The sequence below is a fragment of the Anastrepha ludens genome, chromosome 2 (assembly GCF_028408465.1).
Source record: "Anastrepha ludens isolate Willacy chromosome 2, idAnaLude1.1, whole genome shotgun sequence".
Lineage (NCBI taxonomy): Eukaryota > Metazoa > Arthropoda > Insecta > Diptera > Tephritidae > Anastrepha > Anastrepha ludens.
The window spans coordinates 125,906,488-125,930,135 of record NC_071498.1 but is presented as its reverse complement, the minus strand read 5'-3'; the positions used below and the strand labels follow the sequence as shown (position 1 = coordinate 125,930,135).

At 36.7% G+C, this 23,648-nt stretch overlaps 1 protein-coding gene across 4 annotated transcripts in view; it reads left to right on the top strand.

Moving 5' to 3' along the window:
* LOC128855272 (fasciclin-1) overlaps positions 1-23,648 on the top strand; it is a 95,362-nt gene that overhangs the window by 2,838 nt on the left and 68,876 nt on the right. For 3 of the 4 annotated variants that reach the window (XM_054090022.1, XM_054090023.1, XM_054090020.1), the window contains exon 2: positions 2,113-2,282. In XM_054090022.1, the coding sequence (XP_053945997.1) occupies positions 2,154-2,282 (129 nt within the window). In that variant the 5' untranslated portion in view covers positions 2,113-2,153. The remainder of the gene's footprint in view (positions 1-2,112; positions 2,283-23,648) is intronic. The other variant, XM_054090021.1, reaches the window with a different exon arrangement.

The window sequence follows — 23,648 nt, the reverse complement described above, 5'->3', positions numbered from 1 at the left end:
TATCGCAAGGCTAGGTAGAACCCAATAATCCACATCTACGTTCATGGAAAAAGCGGGGTGTAGCACAAATGCTTTTTAGAAAAAAGTGTTTTAATGCTTATGTTTCAGTGTTAACAACGAATTACTCTCGCGATCACTTCGGAGCGGCATCGTCCAAGATGTGATAAGGTCTAACAAAATGATGTTTAGTAGAACGATAATTAAATGTTAAAAGGTCTCTCACGTCACTTTGACTCCTTGTGGTTTACATGAGCACTAAACTCTCTTAGGCAACCGCAAAGAGGAGACAACTCTTGAGAACCTCATGGAATTTATAAGAAGCATTTTATTTTCAAGAACAAAAATATAAAATAAGCGCTTCCATTCTCCTCCAATTCGTGGTGTGCGCCTTGATGCTTTCCCACAAATGAAGAGACCTATAGTTTAATGCCGCCTGCGAGCGGCAGACGGTTCCTTAGGAGGAGCTTTTTTCTAGCAGAAATTCACTTGAAGGTTTGCCATTGTCTGCCAAAAAGCGACCGCTATTAGAAACAACTTTTTCTATCATTTGATATTTCATGCCCGGGGTTTCGAACTTGGTCACAGCCGAACGATAGACACGCACCAATTCATTCCGCTACGGCAACCGCATGAAAATAGGTATACATTAATTTCTAATGTATCTATATTATACAGCCTGATTTCTTTAGTTAGCTCATCCAAAATATGACCCTTTGAAGTCATCTCCTAGGCAGACTCTTAAATGGTTTGGAGTAGAATGAAAAAATTACGTGCGAAATGTTATATGAAAAGCCAGTGATATCTCGCAATATCGCGCTAATTTTTCTGCAAGTTGGCAGCCCTCTACTTGGTCACCATCAATGATACTCCCTGTTTTGTTATCCGATAACTTTTCTACTTTTATTCCTAAGTGTTCTGCTATTTTTTTCTCAGTTTTGTCCATCTTCGTGAAACAAAGTCTGAGGAGGAAATTAGCAAACGGTTTTATTATTAATTTACGAAAAGCATTTTGGATCATATCATTATATGAAAAATGTATAAAGGATTGTGCAAGAAACTTTTTTTCCTAATAGCGGTCGCTTCTCGACAAGCAATGGCAAACCTCCGAGTGTATTTCTGCCGTGAAAAAGCTCCTCATAAAAAAGCAGGAGGAGGACCTTTGTCAAACACCTAACAGAAGTGTGAACGCCAATTATTTATTTTTTCATTCGAACCATCCTCTTATAAAGGATTTGATAGCAAAATTTTGATCCAGGCTGGGAGCAAAACTTAGCTAGTAGCTTCTTTAGTTTCCGAAGTTTTACTATGTTTTTGTGCCAAGCAAGTGTGTAGGGTGGCCATTTAAAATGATCTCGAAATTGAGTTCTGCGACACAAGCAATGGAAATATTTAATTACCACAAAGTAATTAGCTATCTTCTTTTTCTCATCCCTCAAATCACATTGTAGTTATTTATATAAGGTTGTCAAAAAAGTTGTTATATAAATGCATTTTTGATCATTCGTGGCACACTGTGCGCCGTTTTGTGAATGCTTATGTAAGTGGTTGGTGTACTGATTGCGCAAACGGTGGCAGAGGGTATGAGCGGTTATTGGCAATTGTCGAATTTCACCGTGACTGCATTTACAGTTTGCATGCTTAGATAATTTCCATTTGCTCCCGATCTTTTTATGTGAGTGTGTGCATATATGTATGTGTTTGACTGTAATTATGTATAGTGGCATTCAGAAAATAAATTATTATATAAAATTAAAGTGAAAAGTTACGGTAGATATCTCGCGCGCGGTTCGAATCGATCGACCATCGGAATATTCAAATGAAATGTGCAACATTCGTAATATTAGTTGCAACAACTCTAACTTAATGCATATAATTTCATAATCAAGACACACATACATATGTAAAAGCAACTGTGCCTAAACTTACACATGTATGTACATTTGTGGATCTAATAAATAGCTTCTCTTTGTTGCTTTCAACCCATGCCAACTCGCTGACATTTGCCAACATCAATCATTAATCGACGTCGCTGTCATCGCCGCTGCATTCTTGTCATTGCCCTCCTGTTATATGTGCATATGATTGTTGGGATTCCTACACGTCGTCGTGCAGTAGTCTAAGTTTAGGAAACAGCCTAAAAACAAGTGTGAAAAATGCCATCAGCGTTTCGCAGGTGCACGCTGCAGGCCGTGCTGCTCGGCTGCCTATGCATGGCCATGTCGCCGTGGAGCGTCAGCGCTAGCATCATTGAAAAACTACGTGATGATTCAGATCTGTCGCAGGTAAGTCAACACCACGCACATTTTCTTACTTAATGTACTTTTTTATTCATTTTTATTTATTTTTTATTTATTTATTGCTATCGTCTTTTTGCCTTTGTGCCCTGCCTTTCTTGTTAATGCCAGCGTTATTAGTGTTGTTACTGTTTTTGTTCGGTTTTGTAACCATTTATATTATTCCCCTCGTCCTTGTCGTTGCCCTCCATATGCTTGTTCTGTTCTCGTTGTCCTCCACCTTTGCCTTTTTGCCTTCGTCCTTTACACATCAGATAGACTTGTGAGTACTTATATATTTATACATATGCACATACATATATACGCATATTTGTTCAAACTGAGTATTTATTTATATTTGCTTAGCATTTATTATCCTCTTCAGCTGGCATCTAATCCACAAGCGTCTATACACTAAGTGCATCCCAGTTGTTTGTTGCAGTTAGCGACAATTCCCTGACCTAATTCCTATTTGCCCCAATGCATTGGCATCGCATGCATACACAAACTTTCTAATGGTGTTGTAGCTGTCCTTGAATTGCCGCCTGCCTTCCTGCTACCTGTATGCGAGCCACTAATACTTTGAGGAATCGCCAAGTTGTGTCTGCGGCACGGGCAACGGCTGCTCATGCGTATAGAAACGTTGCGCGAGATATTCATGAATATGTGTTTATATACATATATGTATTTATGTACGAAGTGAGTGTGTTATGTTGATTTTTGAACCGACATATTGTGATTGCGCGCATTCCGTCCTTGACCTCTCCCGTTGAGCCAGGCAAAAAGGTCTTAAACAGCGACAGAATTAAAAAAACAAAAACAGAACTGAAACTAAAAAGGACCTTTGGGAATTAGCGTTGCACCCAAGTTATGTTTCACTTATTTTTTAAAATACCATCTAAGTATGTGTGAGCGCTGGTTTGTGGGCACTTTTATATATACATACATACATCTATACGGGTATGTATGTATAAGTACGCAAGTATGAAAAAATCAATAGTTACACAAAACAGTTGCCTTAATTTGTTGCACTGCCTGTTGTTGGCCTTGTTTCGTGCGCTTGTGTGTTTGTGCTCGTGTGTTTCCGTTTTAGCACAAACAAACGAAGTACCCCTCCACTCACCTCTATTTAACATCCTGAGCCAGTAATCGATATTTTTCACTCTGTTTCTCTCTTCCATTTTTCACTTCGCCCTTTGGTCGTGTGAATTTTTTGCAATTTCTTAGCCTTTATGACATTTGGCGATATCCGATACAGCCGATATGCGTTCATCCATGTACATATGTATGTATATATGCATGTATAGGTGTGCGTATAACATGCACATGTAATGAAGATTAACGTTTACGTCATGCATGCGTGTTGTGTGCCTTCACTAATTTGCTTATTTCAAATTGTAGGCTTTTGTATGAGAAGTCCAACATAAAAATATACCAGATAACACGTGAGCTGAGAAGTCTCGGGCCTAACAGATAGATGGCACTAGTTTTATTGTATTCACTTCTTTTTCTAATCCTAAAAAATTTAATGATTTCGAGAGTTAGTGTGCTAAGAGTGCTGCTACTTTTGTTATTTTCAAAACAATGGATCAAAAAGAATTCCATATAATAATTTTACACTGCTTCTTGATGGGGAAAAATGCCGTTGAAGCAAAGCAATGGCTTGAAAAGTTTATGGGGACTCCGCTCCATCAGAAACAACAATAGAACCATGGTGTGCTGACTTCAAACGTGGTTGTAGAGACAGCGATGATGCACAGCGCAGTGGACGTCCCTATGAGGCGGTAGCACCAGAAAACATTAAAAAATCCACAGAATCGTTTTGAATGATCGAAAAGTAAAGTTGCGTATGTTAGCTGACATCACAAAGATATCAAAAGAAAGTGTTTACTTTATATTGCATGAGCATTTGACTATGAGAGAGCTCTGTTCAAAGTAGGTGCCGCGTTTGCTCACTTTCAAGCCAACGCATAGTGTCACAAGTCAATCAAAACAATGGCAAAACTAAATGGAACTTTGAATCCACCATATTCGCCAGATTTGGCTTCCAGCGACTACTGGCTGTTCGCAGACCTAAAAAATGCTCGCTGGCAAGAGATTTCACTCGAATGAAGAGGTTATCGCTGAAACTGAGTTCTATTTTAAGGCAAAAGATAAATCGTTCTATAAAAGTGGTATTCAAATTTTAGAGCGACGCTGGAATGATTGTTCTGGTGCTGATGGAAATTACGTTGTTGGGTAAAGCTAATTTTGAACAAAAAAAGAACGTATTTTCTTTATTAAGCCCGCAACTTTTCAGCTCATGTGTTACGTATGTACTTAGCCGTACCAGAAGTTCTGTTACAAGTTAAGTCCGTTATAGTTAGATATGAAATTATAATACTTGCTTAATGAAGTTAGTTTCATTTAATCATGTAAATATTAAAAAAATATTAAATTTTCATTCGAAATGGTATCCATTCGCTTTTACACAAGCCTTAAACGATTAGGCCATTCAGCTATTGCAGCACGCGCGATTTCCATGGATATTAAGGTCACTGCTCGAACAAAAGACTATTTGAGACTCTCCAAATTTCTGTGAGGTCTTCGAGATGCCATGTTCTCCAATGCTGACCACAAACTGTAGTTCAATCTTCTGCGGCTATGAACCCAGGAATATTGATTTTTTTAGCCCCCGCTGGGTGGTTTTTGTCTTATGACCTGGACCGGACTATTGCTGGAAGATCCAAAGCTCTCCATTGAAGAGAGTGCTGCTCAACTGCCTCACCACGCCTTATAAGATATCCTCCTGGTATAGTTTTGCCCCGGTCGTAACCCCCTTTTCGCAGAAATGAAGAGAAGTAACGCTTTTACAAGACACTCCCCACCAAACCATTTCGGAGGCTGGATGGTGGGCCGCTGAGCCCTTGAAACAACATCTTTTGCGTCTTTAGAAGTTTCAGCATAGATTTTGTTTTTTTGCTTATTAAGAACTTCTTCAACAGTGAACATTTTCTCATCTATGAAAAGAACATTTCCATGGCTGTGAAAAGAACTTTATGGCTGCATTGGTTCGAACCTCGCGAATTTGACCACTTCTTTTTCTGACGATTGAGTGAAACGATTGATCGTGCGGTAAACAAACAAGGTCGAAATATTAAATTTGTTTAGCAATTCGTAAATCTCACCTGCACTTTTACCACACTTTTCTAATGCAAGACACCCACTCCATTGTTAACAAGCGAAATTTGCCACTGAGTATAATTTATGAGTAGACAATGCATACGAACAAAACCAAAAATAACGGAAATTTTTTCTGCAAATTTGTCCTCGCCGAGTGCATTGTGCAATTTGTCACAGAATTTATGACAAAAATAGGTATGTGGTATGTATTATGGAGTCCAGGTGCTCAATTTATTCAATAACCGACAAGCAGATTTCTTTGCTGTTAACTCTGTTATTTCACTCCCAAATATCATGAAGGATTAAATATATGTATTTGTCCACAATTATGATAAAAATATTATTTCTAATAAACGAAATAAACAATAAAAATATATTAATTAAATTAAAAATGATATTTTCCTCATATTTCGTTTTTGAATATTTTTTTACTACATGAAAAAATAACAATTTTTAGTGGTTAAAATCTTTGTTTTGACCTTTACCCGTTTCATTGCTTGTCCGCTTGCATAGTTCACAAGTGTCAAATATGATTCGACCTACGTTGCCATGAGCAAAAATTATAAATCTTTCGATTTTGGGGTGATTAAATTTACGCCACCTTGTATGTAGGTATTAGTTCTATGTCTGCATTAATAAATATTGTAAAGCTCAGCATTCTCGGTGGAAATTTTCCCAAGGTCGTATGGTCCATAAATATTCTGCGCAAGCTTTCTCTTAAAAGCGATAAGAACCTCGTTTGATAGTGCCATATTTCATAAGAGAACAGGTGATTTAAAATATTTAGGAAAGGTGTTCCCATATACCGAAGTAAGAAAGTAATAAAGAATTGGTGAAATTGTTTCTTCCTACTCGCCGCTGAGAGAGTGTTTATACAGAGAAACTTTTGTGGCTTCAAATTGGTCGATTATATTTTGGTGTTGTCAGCTGCAGTGCACAAACAGCAGCGGACCGCGTAAAGGTCAAAATAAAGACTTTTGTCACTCAAAATATTTTTTTATATTTAGTAAAAAAGTTATTCAAAAGCAAAGTGGGATAATTATAATTTAATTAATAAATTATAAAATTTTCGATAGGGTGATTAATTTTGCGCCACTTTGCATTTGATTATTGAGGTAACTGTTACGATAACGATCAGTCAAACAGATGTGGCGAAATTTCAATAGTTTGATATTTGGAATACAAATTTCAATACCAATAATTAGGCTGTTAAAAAAAAACGCGAAATGAATAAATATATAGTACTCGAGGCCTAATGTGCTAAAAGCCCATTTATACAATTAATAAATAGATAATAATGAAAGGAAAACATTAAATGCAAGACGAGTCAGAATTCATAGAAAGAATTATTGGCTTCCCCGACAGCCGCTCACAGTTGTTGGTGTACAAATGTTAGTATGTGCATGCCAGTGCATGTGTCACACATTCATACGAGTATTAGTACACGCATTGACACATATGCATAATGATGTATGGAAATTTGACGAGTATAGGCCAATAGCTTAGCCAATTGGAGCGCGTAAATTATTTTGTAATTAAGATGGCTTTGATTCTGCATGACACTTTTTAGCAAGCACGCATGAATGTTCACATACTTATTTTCTTTTTACCAAAAGCTGAGGAAAAGTAGCTACTAAATGTTTTCTATGTGATTTATATGTACTGGATAGATGTGCCAACATATGCATGTATGTGTGTAAGTATACAATTTATAGAGTAGGCCCAATGTACAAGTTTATGCGTATTTTCTTGCCCATGCAATCCACACATACACACATATGCATGTGTTCAACATATGCACACATACATGTTTATACAATACTTGGCATTCTCTTGGCTAGTTCACTGGCTTTCAGCGTTGGTCATAGTGCTTTTAGCTTGTCTTCGGTGCGTTGCACGCCAGCTGTTCAAGCTACCATAACATTTTACATATTCATACCCATCGCACGCACACAAACAATAGGGAATTTGCATACTTATTGTATTTAATATTACTACATTGGGCCTACTTTGCACTCCATTCCATTCATCCATTGTAGCCAGCCGAAAAGCGATGCGCTCTGTTAGGCAGGTAATGCCAAAAATTTCTAACACACCGAATACTTCAACTCGATTCGACGCTTTTCGGTGTCCATTAAAATGAGTGACAAAGGGTAACCAAGTGGCGAACACCAGAGTTTTTCCATTGTAAACGTGTTTTCGTGTGGTGAAACAAAAGAAAACTGCAAGTTAATATCAAAACACATCCATACAAACATATGCACGTCCATATATATGCGCATACGCATACTTATAACTACCAGCTTGCAAAAACAAAAACAAAAACTATATGTATGTGTGAAAAAAGTAACTAGGAAATGGGCACAAAAGGTAAATAAACATCACAAAATAAAAGAAATTTGTAGTTGAAAGTCATGTAGTACCTCGCATGTGCTTTAATGCTTAAATGTTTAAATGCTTAAATGCATATGTGTGTGTGCAGCTGAAATAGCCATATGCAACTTTGTAACTAGAAAGTTCACAGTGTGTGGACTACCAAGTTCATAAGGCATCATAATTACAGCAATTGGTGTGATAGAGGAAACGTTTATTTTTTATTTCTTTTGAAACCCTAAATGATTTCTTTTTCAAGTAGCGTTTCCAGTTTTCTGGTTGATGTTTAATGTATCTCTTGTTTTATTAACGAGCTCGCTTAGCGCTTATCGAAGAGATTTCGCTACCGCTGAGGGCGTGGATTGAACCTTCTGATAAGCGGCGTTCTCCTAATTGCAGCACAAAGTTCGTGGGTATTTCTGGCTTTTTATTACTTGATTTTCGCTATCAGTTTTACTTCATTTCATAGGCTTTTTTGTAGATCATAATTCTTTTGTGTATATGTATACATATACGGTCGCCCCTCGGCAGGCAATGGCAAACCTCCGAGTGTATTTCTGCCATGAAAAAGCTCCTCATAAAAATATCTGCCGTTCGGAGTCGGCTTGAAACTGTAGGTCCCTCCATTTGTGGCACAACATCAAGACGCACACCACAAATAGGAGGAGGAGCTCGGCCAAACACCTAACAGAAGTGTACGCGCCAATTATTTTTTTTTTTTTTTTTTTATATACATAATATCATTTAACTCCGGGTGGAGCCTAGGGACTTCCATAGGATCATCAATTTTTTTGAACAGTGCTCCAGTGAGGTATTAAGGAAGCTCAAAAAAAGTAACAATAGATAGTTTGCGATATAATATACAGTAGCTTAAAAAACCTCTTTTATGAGCCGCTACGTGAGACCTCACATTGGCTTGGTGAAGGATTTATCGTATACGGCGGTTAGTTTTCCTTAAATCTCCGAAAATTTTTGGCAAACCACTCAGAATTGTTTAAGTTTTTCTAGTGATGTAGTGGTGACATAACTATATTTCCTAAAAAAAAAACAGGCAACCATTTGCTTTGATGTGCTTGTTCCGCGAACAACTTTTGTTGGATTCGGCTCGTTTAGAATGCAAATACTACATCGATTGGTGCTTTTTTCCGATTCATATATACAATACAAATCCAAGATGCGTCACCAATTACTACATCATAGGCCCGCTTTGAAGCACTGCAGCTGAATTTCTCCAGCATTTCTTTACACTAACCGATACAAGTCCTTTTTCGGGGCTTTTGTCAAATTATGCGGAATCCAATGAGAACAAATATCCTTAAAAAGCTAATGTTCATGCAATATTGAATGCACGCTGGTTCCATTAATGTCCAACGATGTCTCTATCTCGTGTTACTATGTCACATGACGATCTTTCGTTGTAAATTGACGCACAGCATCGATTGTTTTTGGCTCAACAATCATTTTGGGACAACCTTCATGAAACTCCTCCTGCGGCCACATTAGAACTCGTTGTACTAGCATTTCACAGTCGCTAAGTGTGATGCTTTAACACCAAAAGTTGAAGTAAGTGGGTCAATGCACTCCTGTCTTGATGATCCCCGTCGATAATTCTAATAAATCACGAATTAATGAATCAATGAAATTCCCCAAAAGTCTCTCGCGTGCACGTCTACAGACACCAATTTATTTGGTAAAAGTTTCGAAGACATTTCGACATAATTTGGACTCTAACTTAGCAATTTAGCTACAAGGTTATGCTTCAAAGTTTCAATGGTTTTTCATTTATTTATAATCACATTTTTCAGATGGCTTTACAGAAAATAGTCTAAAAGTGTTAAAGCGGCCGACTTTGTAGATAAATGGCAATAAATTTATTGCTTCGTTACCTGTGTGGCACGCTGCACTGGTTTGTTGGAACCAATATCCACGCACACATACATACATACATCTTGGTATCGCAAACCGTTGACGATAAGAAGAGCTGCAGCTGCATTTTGTCTTCTTCAATGCTATCCCTTTGAGAAGAGTTAGTTTTTGCTGTTTTTATATTTGAAACGAGTCAATGGACTCTAATTTTCCGATTTACTTTTCTATTCCTGGGTCTGTTGGTCTACTAGACATTAACTATTTTTGTATGGTTCTTGGCGGAAATCGAAATTATTTTTTAAATTTTAGTTTTTATATTTCATGATGAAACACCGCTAGAAAAGAAACTCTAGCAAGAAAGGGCAATGTAAAAGTAGGTGTGTCTTAAGTCCGTTGCACAAGCCCGAGTTTCCCTTTCTATGCTGTAACTTATAGTAGAGCAACGTTGAGTTGGCATCCATACAAATTTTTTAGTATTTGTCAGTATTTTAAAAGCAGAAACAAACAGTTAAAGTTAATTTCAGAAAAATACCATAAAAAGTAAATGGTTAAAAATCAATATGCAATCTCGAAGTAAATTAAAGGTATAATTTATTTAATGTTAAACTAAAAGGCAGTTAAATCAAAAGAAGTGGTGGATGCCCATTTTATTAGTTATTTTTGTTTAATTATTTGCTCATCGGTGTTGCCCAATTCTACAAGGCTGCTCGCTGTGTGGCACGAACATTTGTAGAAAAAGTGCTTGTAACCATTTCATGCGAGATTTATAAATTAATTAATCATTTAGCCTTGGAAAATTAATAGAAATGGAAAGCTTTGCTGCAAGCAAAGCAGCTGCCTCCGTATTTGCTCCCAATTCTGCAAGTTTACGCATTAACACCTGCAGTCATGCCATTGAAAAGCATTAGGTTGGCTTTCATAAACGAATGGACGCCCTGAACCATTGGCGCCTTAGAATAGATGAAACAACTGGCATCAATAGACATATGTTGACAACACAAAAATGCACTTAATGAGTATTAAAGAGAGAGAATGTCCTGCATGGACGCGGTTAATGAAACTCGCCTAATGTCATAAAAGAAAGTGGACAGCATTGAAGATAGTTTTAAGTAGTATAACTAATAACTCGCTAATGGCGACTGTTGCACGATATCTTTGTTATCGCTTTCACGTGAAAATTTTTCGTCAAACAAATCGTATAGCGAGCAGAGAAGTGGCAAAACGAAGACGTCAAATATTGTATATGAGTATTCTGGGCAAGCCACTTTGTACCCTTTACATATATTCCTTTATCGCTGCTTGTAATCTAAACCTTACTTAAGGGACTTATGACGTTGTGAAAATCAATCGAAAGAGATATGGAAGTGGAAAAGTTAGACATTAAATGGCTATTAAAATTATACTAAGCTAACCGACGGTCCTCATTTATATTCGACCGTGAGTTGCGGGTAATGGACCGAATTATTGAAGAAGGCGCCAAAATGTCGATTCGCCGCCATTCTCAACTTGTTTGTCTTTGCCCTTCTACTACGTAGGATTTTGGCTTACATGCCTATAAAATACAGCTACTGCAAGGATTGAAGCCAAATGACTATCGTTTGCGTTGCATTTTTGCTGATTGGGTTCATTCAGGTTTATTATTCGAATGGACCGTGTAACACGTAGCCACGGCAAATGTATGCCGGATATTATGTTAAAAAAATAAATGTCATGAAATTATCTATCAGACTATAAAAAAAAAAACCATTCCAACAATATTTCTGTTTAATATTATCATTTTAAGTTCTCAAGCTGTTAAAATACACCTTCTTGTTTCTGCCAATTTCGATGCTAAAGGGATATATCCACTTAGACCTAATCCCTTAATCTTATTATTGTTAAATTGACAAGCACTAATGGAAGAAAAGGTGCAGAACAGTAGCATAAATGTTGCTCGACTCTTTTAATCAAGGACTGAAAAACGCAGGAGCAGCTGATAAGCCAGTTCCGCTCTGTGGTAGCCGCAGAATATAGGAGCCATCAGACGTGGTAAAGAAAGTGCATTCAGCAAGCCTGTTAGACTGCATGATTTCGAAAAGCTATTGTAGCAACAAATCAAACTGCATGGAATCTACTTTTTGAAAATAACTTTTTATTAAAAAAAAACACTTATAGGTTAACTCATAAAACTGTTTTTATGGTATTCATACTGGTTCAACACTTTCCCATGGCACAATTTTAATGTCAAACTGTGTTTGTGAATTCGGATATGTTCAGAGTAGTCCATATTTGTTATTAAAAACTATGATAAGAGAATTGCGGTTGCAATAAAATAGAAAAAAATATATTCTGCTTAGGTAGAAGTGTTTTTTGAATTCGGCTCAGAAAATTATATTTTGTTTGTTTGTAACTTTTTATTCATTTCTTAGGAAGAATTATTTTGTTTAATTGTTTTTTTTTAAATACAACTGACTTAGCACAAAACAAACATACAACATTTGTTGATTCAGAAATAGTGAAAAAGAAAACGTACAAATACAATAAGTCGCGAGTGCTTTCTGGCTACGGGTAGATTGAGGGCGCTCGAGGGAATTCCTTAGGCTAACAAAGCCGCCGCTTTCGAATTTTGTGGGTATCCTTACCGGACATTGTCGGTTAGGTGTCCATGCGGTGAGACTTGGGATTGCCTCAAATCATCTCAGTACCTTCATCTCAGCTATCATGCTCTCGTCTGGCAAAGATTTAGACATCTGGTGAAGTTCATCAGTAGCTTCATGCGGCTAATTACGAACGTAAACTAACCACCGTTGGCGTTGTTATTGTTGTTGTTGTAGCAGCATAAACATTCCTTTTACATATACGGAATGCTGCTGAAGTGACAGTCCTTGGCCGGATATAAGTCCAAGTCGTTCCGGTTACGTACAACCGACTGTCGTGGGAACGCCACCGTCGGCGTCGTCGTAAGGGCGTGGTCATCATCCCCTAGTCCCAAGGACTCTTTCCCCTCCTTTACCCTGTATGGTATCACAACGGACGAGTTTTGAATATTTGTCCAACTTGGCCGCAAGCAAGGGCAGCCATTTAACCTAACCTAGCGAGTGAACAAATATACGATATACGCAATAAAAAAAAAAACATAAAGAAAATCATCACATGAAATGTTTGTTTTATTTGCCTCTTTATGCACATAGGAATACATTTTAAAATAAGTGCACAAAACTAAGGATGTGACAAAGAAATTTCTAGGTACTTGAATATTAGTGCACCGGAACTCTATTGCAATAGTCCACTGGTCTTCGTCAAAATCGTCTAAAATGCAAAAACTGCCTCTCAGCGATTCTACCTCACTACATTTGAATTATGGTGAAAATTATATGTAAACGTTGCCTGCAACTTCCTGCTCAAAGAAAGTTTATGCCGTTCAGCTTTCTTTAATTGAATATGCACTCATAAAAATATTAGTTTTAACAAATTGGTAAATTTAATGTCGTCATATCTGCAATGCAATTGACCTTTGAATTTAATGCGCTGACCCGTCTTCCTGTCAGCGTCTTTCAAGCCGTACGTGTTTTTATATTGTTTAACATGCTTACAAAGATATGTGTGCACGTAAGTCTGTATGTATAGTACGTATAAGCAAGCACATGCGACTTTTTATATGAATGAACATACAAATTGTAGCCGAATCTCTCTCTAGCAGAGCGTCGAACGAAACCTCCAGCCGCCACCGATTGAGGGAGGCGTCGGCCACTTGTCGTCATTGACATATTGAATTCACCGCCGCTGCTGATGCATTCCTCAAGCAAGAAACATGCATATTAACAAATTATGCATAAGTCATTTACATGTATGTGTGAGTGGGTGTATGTATGAATGCATGTCGAACATAATTGCATGTACAATACATACATATACATATACATTTCATGTTATTATGCACTTGTGATCAGACACATACATACATAGGACTCGACAATTCTGTATTCTGTAGCCGTGTGGGCGTCCACATCTTATGCTTGTATGCAAGCTTGCATGAGTGTGCGAGCGTGTGTGCGCACATAGAAGTGGTGGCGCATGTGGGACGTTTTGCTGGGATTGACGTTTATGGCACTTAGATCCCATTTGCTGCTTCAGTGCACCCCTTTGTCTCACGGGCAGTTGCATTTGGCCTCCAACTCTAAATTTATGGAACGTGCTGAATGATGAATGCATGCAGGATCTATGTATAACTATGAATAAATGGTTAATTTTACATACAAATGCAAGTATATACGTAAATATGTAAATACATATACAACGCGCGTATTGTAGAATTCTGGAGGAGCAAACTGCTCCAGCGTCTACTTCAATTAAATTTAATTAAGATTTAAACTGCTGAATGACGTGACGATGACCTTATTGTAGCCACTTCGAGGGGGTGTTTAATGCATTTAGACGACTATCAGCCCAACACAGTCAGAGTCAGTCTACAAAAATGTGTGTGTGTGTGTGTGTACATGAGTGCGCTATTGCGTCTACGTGCCTGACTTGAAAAAGCTAACTTCATAAATGGATATGCTTTGCACTCAAGACTCATAGGTATACTTGTGTACTCGTACAAATGTGTATATACAGGGTGTCTGGTGGCAGAATAAGGAATTAATAGCGAAATTAAAAAAGAGTTACTAATGATAAAATACTATTTCAATAGTTATTACAAAGAAGATAAGTGCGAATTTAATTTTTTTCTAATTATTTCCGCTATATGTTGGTCATAACGTCAAATACATTCGTTGGAAATTGTAGGCCAGCTGCTGTCATATAGCGACCAGTTCAACATTTTCATTTGTTCTCGCTGTCCACTTCAGCCAGGTCGTCACTGGTATTGTTGCCCGGCACTTTCGCACCCATGAACTTATCAAATCTTCATACCGCCCGATTTCATTATTACCAACGCTATCAAAACTCATGGAAAAGCTGCTTATAAAGTGTGTTAACAACGTCATGGAAAATAAAAATATAATACCAATACATCAATTTGGATTCCTTCTAAATATTCAACCAACGCACATGTGCACAGGTTAACTCGCATTGCCGAAAATGCATTTGAAGAAAAGAAAGTTTGCTCGGCCGTCTTTTTGGATGTATCGAAAGCTTTTGATAAGGTGTGTCATGATGGCTCGCTCCAAAAAGTCAGCAAAATTCTACCAAAACAATGTTATTACATATTGAAATCATACTTGTCTGATCGATTCTTCCGTGTCAAATTACATTGCAAATATTTTGAGCTCAAAAAAATAAAAGTTGAAGTCTCACAGGGTAGCGTTGTGGGTCCTCTCCTGTATTTGGTCTTCACTTATTACCCCCCATTGCCCCGCCACAACATTCGCAGATGGCATAACCATCCTATCAGTTGGGAAAGCAGTCACAGAATCTACAACTTATTTTTCTTCTTAATTTGCGCGATAACTGCTTACGCGATTTTGGCCGAGTTTAACAAAGCGAGCCAGTCGTCTTTTTCGTGCTAACCGGCACCAGTTGGAAACACCAAGAGAAGCCAAGTCCTTTTCCACTCAGATGAGGCCTTCCTCTGCTACCACCAGCTGGTAACGTATCGAATGCTTTCAAAGCCGGAGCGTTTGTATCCATCGGGATGACATGTCACCGAAGCCACTGGATCTCTATTCGCAGCTGAGTAAAGCCATGTCAAGTGATCCTCGAAAATTTCACTAAGTCACGGATTTTAGGGCAAGATGTCTCATTGTGTAGTCAAAGTCATGTTAACGCTGTTCTATAAATATTTCGCGCAAATTCCAATTTTAGCAATAGTTATTAACAATCAAAGTTTTAAGCAAGATTAAATTTAAAAATTAATTACTCCGAAACTACAATAGATAATGGCGTGAAATTTTGCATACCGCTCAAGTATTGTCTGTACTATTTTTCAAGTGTTAATAATTTTTTTTATTGTGACAAATAGATAAATAAATAATAGCTTTTTGTAATCAGTTGCATTTTTTTATGTTTTCTTCACGCTGTTAAACAATCGGACTTACGGATAATTTTGCGGAAAACGCTTACCTTCAATAATCTGAAAATAGAATTTTGTACTTTTACTCCATTTCCGAGGTATTGGCTGTTTTGTAACTTGATGCGCTCGACGGTGGCATTGCTGCCATCGGCTGATCGGTCGCGCGGTGGCTTGAGGACCGCGCAAACTGAAGCAGCATGCACGTTTGAACATGGACAGGATTTATTGCCTATTGACTGAATTCGACACTGCTTTGTGACAGTTCGATTTAAGTGGTGACTGGTGACAGAGCATATTTGCATATTTCAATATTATGGTAATTATTGTTCGACCGAGCGTATGCTCTAATCTGTTTATGAAAAAAGGCCATAATTGTGTCCGACGCAATTTATTTTTGGTGACATCTAAGTGGAATGATAAATTTGAAAAATATATTGGTCAATATGTTTGTAAAATGTGTCGCAAAGAATTATATCAGGGTGCGAAAACTACTGTGAACGCACTAGATGAACATTGTCAGAACTGTCTGCTGTTGCAAACAAGATTTGAATTTTGATTGAAAATTATTTCTTTTCAGAGTGAATGGATGTTTGCTTGTATAATGTGCATTTCGTTAGATATTTACATACTTTCCAAATTTTTTGTCTTTTATTGCTGTTTTTAACCTCAAAGGACAATTGAATGAATTTATAACAACAACTTATGAATAAAAACACTTCAATTTTTAATGTGAAAGTTAATAAAACATTTAAAATTGCTGACTCCGCTAGAGTAAATCGCCACGTTTCTTTTTTCAATCCTACTCAAAGTACAGAAAGTGAGACGTCGGATAGCTCTATAGATTCTTTTGACGATTCGGAGGATGAAAATTTCGAAATAAAGAACATTGATCATTCTTTGAACAAAATTCTGCAAGAACTAGGCGAACCACCTATTAAAAAAAAAGGTATTCTGATTTATGCGATAAGGAACTCAAAGAAATTGTTGCAGACGTCATTAATTCCGGAAAAGGAACAGAAAATGCAGAATTAAAAAATCAGAAAAAAACAGAAAATCCATACTCAGCTTTTGTGACAAATATTAAAGACGCTTTGCTTGAAAAGAACAGTATCAACCATAAAATTCAAATACTCACAACAATTCCAGACAATTGGACCGTGAAAAAAATTTGCGATACATTTTCTGTTTCAAAAAGAATGGCATCGAAATCTAAAAAATTGAGAAGAAAAAATGGCTTTGCATCTGTGCCAGCTAAAAAACGTGGAAAAAAATTTCAGACTTGTCTGTCGAAAAAGTGCGTAATTTCTACTTGTCTGATTATTCAAGTAGACTGTCACCTGGAATAAAAGACTGCAAAACTGTTTTTAATAACGGTAAAAAAACAAAAGAAAAAAAAAATTGTTACTTTTTAATCTGAATGATCTACACGAACTATTTAGAATATAATACCTTGAGACATTAATTGGTCTATCAAAATTCAAAGAACTTCGGCCTCGCGAATGCATTGTCGCTGGGCAAAGTGGGACGCAAAGTGTTTGCGTTTGTAAAACGCATCAGAATGTGGCTTTGAAAATTTATGAAATCAGGCATGAATTAAAAAAGTGTAAAGTAAATTTCAAGGAGAATATGGGCGATTTGATAAAACAGTGTGTCTGCGAAAAATTCGAATTCAGTCAATAGGCAATAAATCCTGTCCATGTTCAAACGTGCACGCTGCTTCACCGCGCGACCGATCAGCCGATGGCAGCAATGCCACCGTCGAGCGCATCAAGTTACAAAACAGCCAATACCTCGGAAATGGAGTAAAAGTACAAAATTCTATTTTCAGATTATTGGAGGTAAGCGTTTTCCGCAAAATTATCCGTAAGTCCGATTGTTTATTTGTCACAATAAAAATAGTTATTAACACTTGAAAAATAGTACAGACAATACTTGAACGATATGCAAAATTTCACGCCATTATCTATTGTAGTTTCGGAGTAATTAATTTTTTAATTTAATCTTGCTTAAAACTTTGATTGTTAATAACTATTGCTAAAATTGGAATTTGCGCGAAATATTTATAGAACAGCGTTAACATGACTTTGACTACACAATGAGACATCTTGCCCTAAAATCCGTGACTTAGTGAAATTTTCGAGGATCACTTGACATGGCTTTACTCAGCACCATGTCTATGTCGTCGTAAAGCTCATACAGCTCATAGTTTTATCGCCTGCGATGTTGTCATCGTCCAAGCTTCTACGCTATACGATGGGATGGGCATGAATAAAGTGTTAGTTTTGTTCGTCAAGAGAGGACTTTACTACTCAATTGCCTACTTAGTCCTAAGTAGCACTTTTTGGCAAGAGATATTCTACGTTGGATTACAAGGCAGACATTATTATCGATATTAATGGTGGTTCCTAAATAAACCAAGTCTCGTACAACCTCGAAATCAACAGTGACGTGGGTGCCGGTAAGCGAGTGCGCCGACTGTTTGTTCGATAACTTAAGGTACTTCGATTTGTTCTTGTTCACCACCAGACCTATTCGCTTTGCTTCTTCATCCAGTTTGAAAAAGACAGAACTAACAGCGCGGTTGTTAAGGCTCGACACTAGATGCATCATTGGGCCTAAAATATGCTTCGATTGGGAACGCACGTTGCTACTTGTCCACTTGACTAAATAACCCGCACGAATATTGAAGCTCACGCGGTCCCCTCCCCGCTCATACGCTCAGCGATTAGACGGTTGGGGAGAAACCTAATTCTGCCACCGGACACCCTGTACAAATATTCAAAGATATTTGAAGGCATGACTACTTTCATTTTTTTTTTGTTTTTGTTTTTGTTTTTTGTGTGAAAGCTATGGTACATATTTCAGTCTTTTAGGGAGGTGTTAATTGAAAATTACACTCATCACATAAAGCTTCTGCATTTTTGATATTTCTAAATGCATTTTGTCGTTGGGAAGATGCCAATGTTAATTTTTTTTTTCTTTTTTCTTTGTTGATAAAAGTTTTGTCTACTTACATCCATAAGGGGGATAGAAACGCATTTTTAATTGATGAGAAATTAACTCGTGAACAACTTTCAGCATTTTATTAGCTCATGTGAATGAAAGTGATATTAAAAAACTTGGCGTGGATACAACTAATAAGAAAAGTTACGAAGACACTTAAACCTAACAGGGCAATTGCTTAGTGCAATCAACAAAAATTATGTATTATTTTAAATTATGAATTCGGAATGATGGATCGAAAAAAAAATTGTGGCAAGTGATTTTAATGAATTACATTCATGTCTAATTGGATTATATAGCTTATTCGAGAGAAATTTCTTTTGCGTCAAATCTAACTTCGATCAGAAGAAATCAACCGGTTTAATGCTTCTTGACGTTGAGAAAGCTTTTGATTCGATATGGCATGATGGTCTTATTTACAAATTAATAAATTTAAAATTTCCGTTACCACTAGTAAAAATCATAAATTGCTTTTTAAAAAACCGTTACTTTTGCGTGTCTCTGAATGACGAATACTCTGACATGATCGAATTACCCGCTGGAGTTCCCCAGGGATCGGTACTTGGTCCTTTACTGTACATTATTTATTGCTCTGATTTTCCCAAATTAGCCAACTGTTCATATGCCATGTACGCAGACGACATTGGCATATTTTATTCGCATGCGTTTGGTAACCAAATCGTAACCAAACTTCAAGATGCACTACAAAACATGGCAGACTACTTGTGTACTTGGAAAATAAAATTAAACATTGGTAAGACGCAAGCTATCTTTTTCACTAGAAAAAGAAGTCATTGCTTTATACCAAGTACAGGCTTGAAATTAGGTAGTTATGATATCCCGTGGGCCAATACCGTACGATATCTGGGGGTGATTTTTGATAAAAAAGTATCTCTTTGCGATCATGTAAAGTACATACAGGAGAAAGTAAATTTGGCGATTAAAATGTTATATCCCCTAATAAATAGACGCTCAGGCTTAAGTGATGAAAATAAGCTAATCATTTATAAGTCTATATTTCAGCCAATAATATTATATGCCTGTCCAGCCTGGAGTGATATCGCAAAGTCACATGTTAAGAAACTGCAAATCTGCCAAAATAAGGTACTCAAAATGATGCTACGACTCCCATGGCATTTCTCCACCAGAAAGCTTCATGATGAATCAAAAACTAAGATTTTGTCAGATCAAATACAAAATTTGACTAAAAGATTCAAAACTCGTTCCAGTTTTTCGGACAATCTACTAATAACAGAACTTTCTTAATGTTAAATTAGGCCCTGGTACTTAAATGCGTACAGATTAACCCTAGCTTGTAAGATGTATAGCGGAGGTTTTTCATAGTAGTTTTTTCCTTCGAAAAAAGAGAAAATCGTTTAAAAAACCAAACCTGTGATAAATATACAAATATAATAATGTAGAATTAAGATTTATATCATATTCTGTAAATTGTGCGATAACATAAATATTGTAATGTTTTTCTACTTAATAAACTCTTATCTTATCTTCTTTTGCGTGATATTTTTCTGGTGATTGAAATGATTAAGTTTCAAATAAATTGCTCGCAAAGCGAATAAATTGAATTTATCAAGGTGGTGCCGACTCCGAACGGCAAATGTTTTTTATGAGGAGCTTTTTCATGGCAGAAATATACTCGGAGTTTTGTCATTGCCTGCCAAGGAAACACTTTTTCTATCATTTGATGTTTCGTGCCAGGTGTTTCGAACTGGTGCACTTCCGAATGTTAGTCACGCATCAACCCATTCGTCTATGACGGTCGCCGTATGTAGGGTTCCTAATGAAAATTTCAACAATTCAAAATGCTGTATATTGTTATTTTTTTTTTTTTTTTTAATTTTATGCAAAAAATATCAGAGTAGACAAAAATTATATATTTATAAATATAATTTTACTCGAATAGTTTCTTTTTACTGCTCGATGTAGGCTTGAGGCGTATTTCGTTGAATTCTGGCCTTCGCCTTACGAATCATTTCCGGCGATGTTCGACGTCTTTTACCATGACTTCCTTTGTGTCAAGCAACGCTGCCTACAAAAATATACCGAGCTTTGATGCCACACATAAACAATTTATTCCATTTGAGATGATTTAAATAACAAATAATATGGCATTGTGGCACTGCTACGTTTGAATTCCATATTAAGAAACTTTTATTTCATATTTGCGTGGCAACAAATGCTTTAGTACCTCGCCGCAGCATATTATAAAGTGTTGTTGGTGTAAATATGAAAAGTATTTGACATTTAGTTTTTCAAACACATGACTTTGTAGCTGGTTGCAAATTGTCTAAGTAACAGTACGCTCGTATCTCCGTTATGCAGCCTTGAACCATTCGTTCGTTTGTGAGGAAGGTTTATAAGTTTTTTCTGAATTCGCTAGATGGCGCTTAATTTAATATATTTTCGTAATATCGTATTTACACACCGAGATTGCCTCCATATAGAACTTTACTACTCAATTGCATACTTAGTCCAAGTAGCACTTGTTGCCAAGAGAGATTCTACGTTGGATTTCAATGCCGGCATTATTATCGGTGTGAATGCTGGTTCTTAAATAAACGAAGTCGCTTACAACCTGTCAACAGTGACGATACGCGAGTGCGCCGACTGTTTGTTTGATGCTACTAGACCTATTCGCTTTGCTTTTTGATTCAGTTTAGAAAAGACAGAAGTGACAGCGAGGTTGTTGAGGTCGATGAAGTCAATATCATCGGAATGTGCCACCAATTGTACGCTCTTATACAAAATTGTGCCTGAGCAATTAAGTTCTGCGGCTCGTACGATCTTTCCCAGCATCAGGCTAGAAATGTCACATGACAGCGAGTCAAACTGTCTGAATGCTCGTTTGGTATCAAACGGCTCGGAGAAGTTTTTTTCCCAATTATGACGGCGCTGCTGGTATTAAGAAACGTCATGTTGCATAGCCGTATTAATTTTGCGGGAATACCAAATTCATACATCGCGTCTTATAGGCAACTACTTTTCGTGCTGTCGAATGCAGCTCTAAAGTCAGCAAACAGATGGTCTGTGTCGATTCCACTTTTATGGGGGTTTTCCAAGACTTGGCGTATTGGGAATGTCTGGTCAATTGAAGATTTTTGAGTCATATTACCGGCTTGATTTAAGGATGATGGAATGTTTGAGGATATTTTGTGTAAATGTTCAACTTAAGTCAGGGAGGAATTCAAACATCTCAACTCGTGTATAGTCGACCACTCAGGATCCTTAATGATATTTTATCATTCATTGGCGTGGTTGAAGATAGCTTCGGCAATGTTAGGTCTCAGTGTCACTTCCTTTCTTTTGACATCCAATCTCCTTTATACCTAGAGGCCTTTTACTATGAGAAATGCATTTCTTACTATAAATTTTTGTATACTAAAGGTAGCTTAATTTCTTTCAAAATACATATTTAAATAAAGAAACACATACATACACCTTTTAGTGCTAAGACAGTTGTTTATCGACACTATAATTTACGTATGCTGTTGAGGTCAAAAGAAAGTGTACGCCACATATTGACAAGTTTTGACTTTTTATTTAAAATATATATTTAATATATAAAAATATATTTTTTTCAATTTCAATAATTTTCTTATAAAAATTTGTAAAAATTCGTCAAATTTTAATGAAAATTACATTTTACTTGGAATTTTTTGAAAGTTTTCGGGTTGCAGTTTTATAGACCAGTGAATTTTGGTACAATAAAGTTTATGTTTTAAATGGTTCAAAAATTGTGTTAAGTCTTGGCAATTTTTTCTGTTGACAGAGTTGGGCGTTTTCTTCCATATATAAAAAAGTGGAGTAGGCGTTAAATAGAAATGATGCACAAGGCCGCGACCGCAACTTTTACTTTATTACACCAAAATTCAATGATCTATAAAACTGCATACCCGGAGTTGTTTTTTTATTCTTAGTAAAAAGTTTCACATTTGGAAAGAAACTTGAAGATTTTCAAAATTATTTACAAATTTTATAGAAAGTTCGAGTTTTGCTTTATATGTTTCTTGTTGTGGCATGGACTATATTAAAAAAAAAAAATTAAATTAAAAAGAAATAAAAAAAAATATTCAAAACTTGTCAATATAAGGTGCACACTTTCTTTTGACGTTGACTGTATATTACTCGTATACATACATAATCGTACATACATTCTCGTACATATATACAGAAATATTCAAACCTTTTCAATAATAAATCGCATAATTACGCTTAGGATCTCACAACTGTACAATAGAAATCCTTCAGTAAAGCTCCAGCCATACATACATTACTCACCTGAACACCTAAAGCCTATTATCCACACATAGGGATATTATGTCCTGGGTTTGGTGTGCATACAACAAATAAAAGTTGCTTTATCGCCTCTTTTCTTTCAGGCGACATCGCTGAGGCGCCTTATACCTGTTAGGGTAAGATATCCTTCAAGAGTTGCATTTCGTTGCGTTGCGTTGTGCTTTATTTCCTTTTCCTTTACTTTTGTTCTTCCAGTTGAGTTGAGTTGAATAAAGTTTAATTAGTCGATTGGTTAAGTTCCTTACATTTAATGGCACATACATATATACTTATATATACCACATATGCACATACACGCACACCAATCAATCCCATAAAGATAAACTTATGCTGCGGTTTTCGTATTTGTGTTGGTTTTGTGGTTGGTTGATTTTTTATATTGGCCCGGTGGTTTCATATCACCATTAGGAATCATATAAAGTTGTTATTGTACTGGCAGGGGGTTGACTATCGACTAATATGTGCATAAATGTGTATGTGGCCAGTGACCAGTGGCCATTGAGGGCGCGGAAATTGGTTTTTGTAAAGCACACCATAACTGCAGCAATTTGATTAGAAAATTGGTTTTTATTTTTTAAAATTCTCCTCCAGCTGCATATTTGTTTTTGCATTCGGGTGCGGTTCAAACATTTTTAGGGGGTTGCTGCTTATCTAACATTTAGTCATTG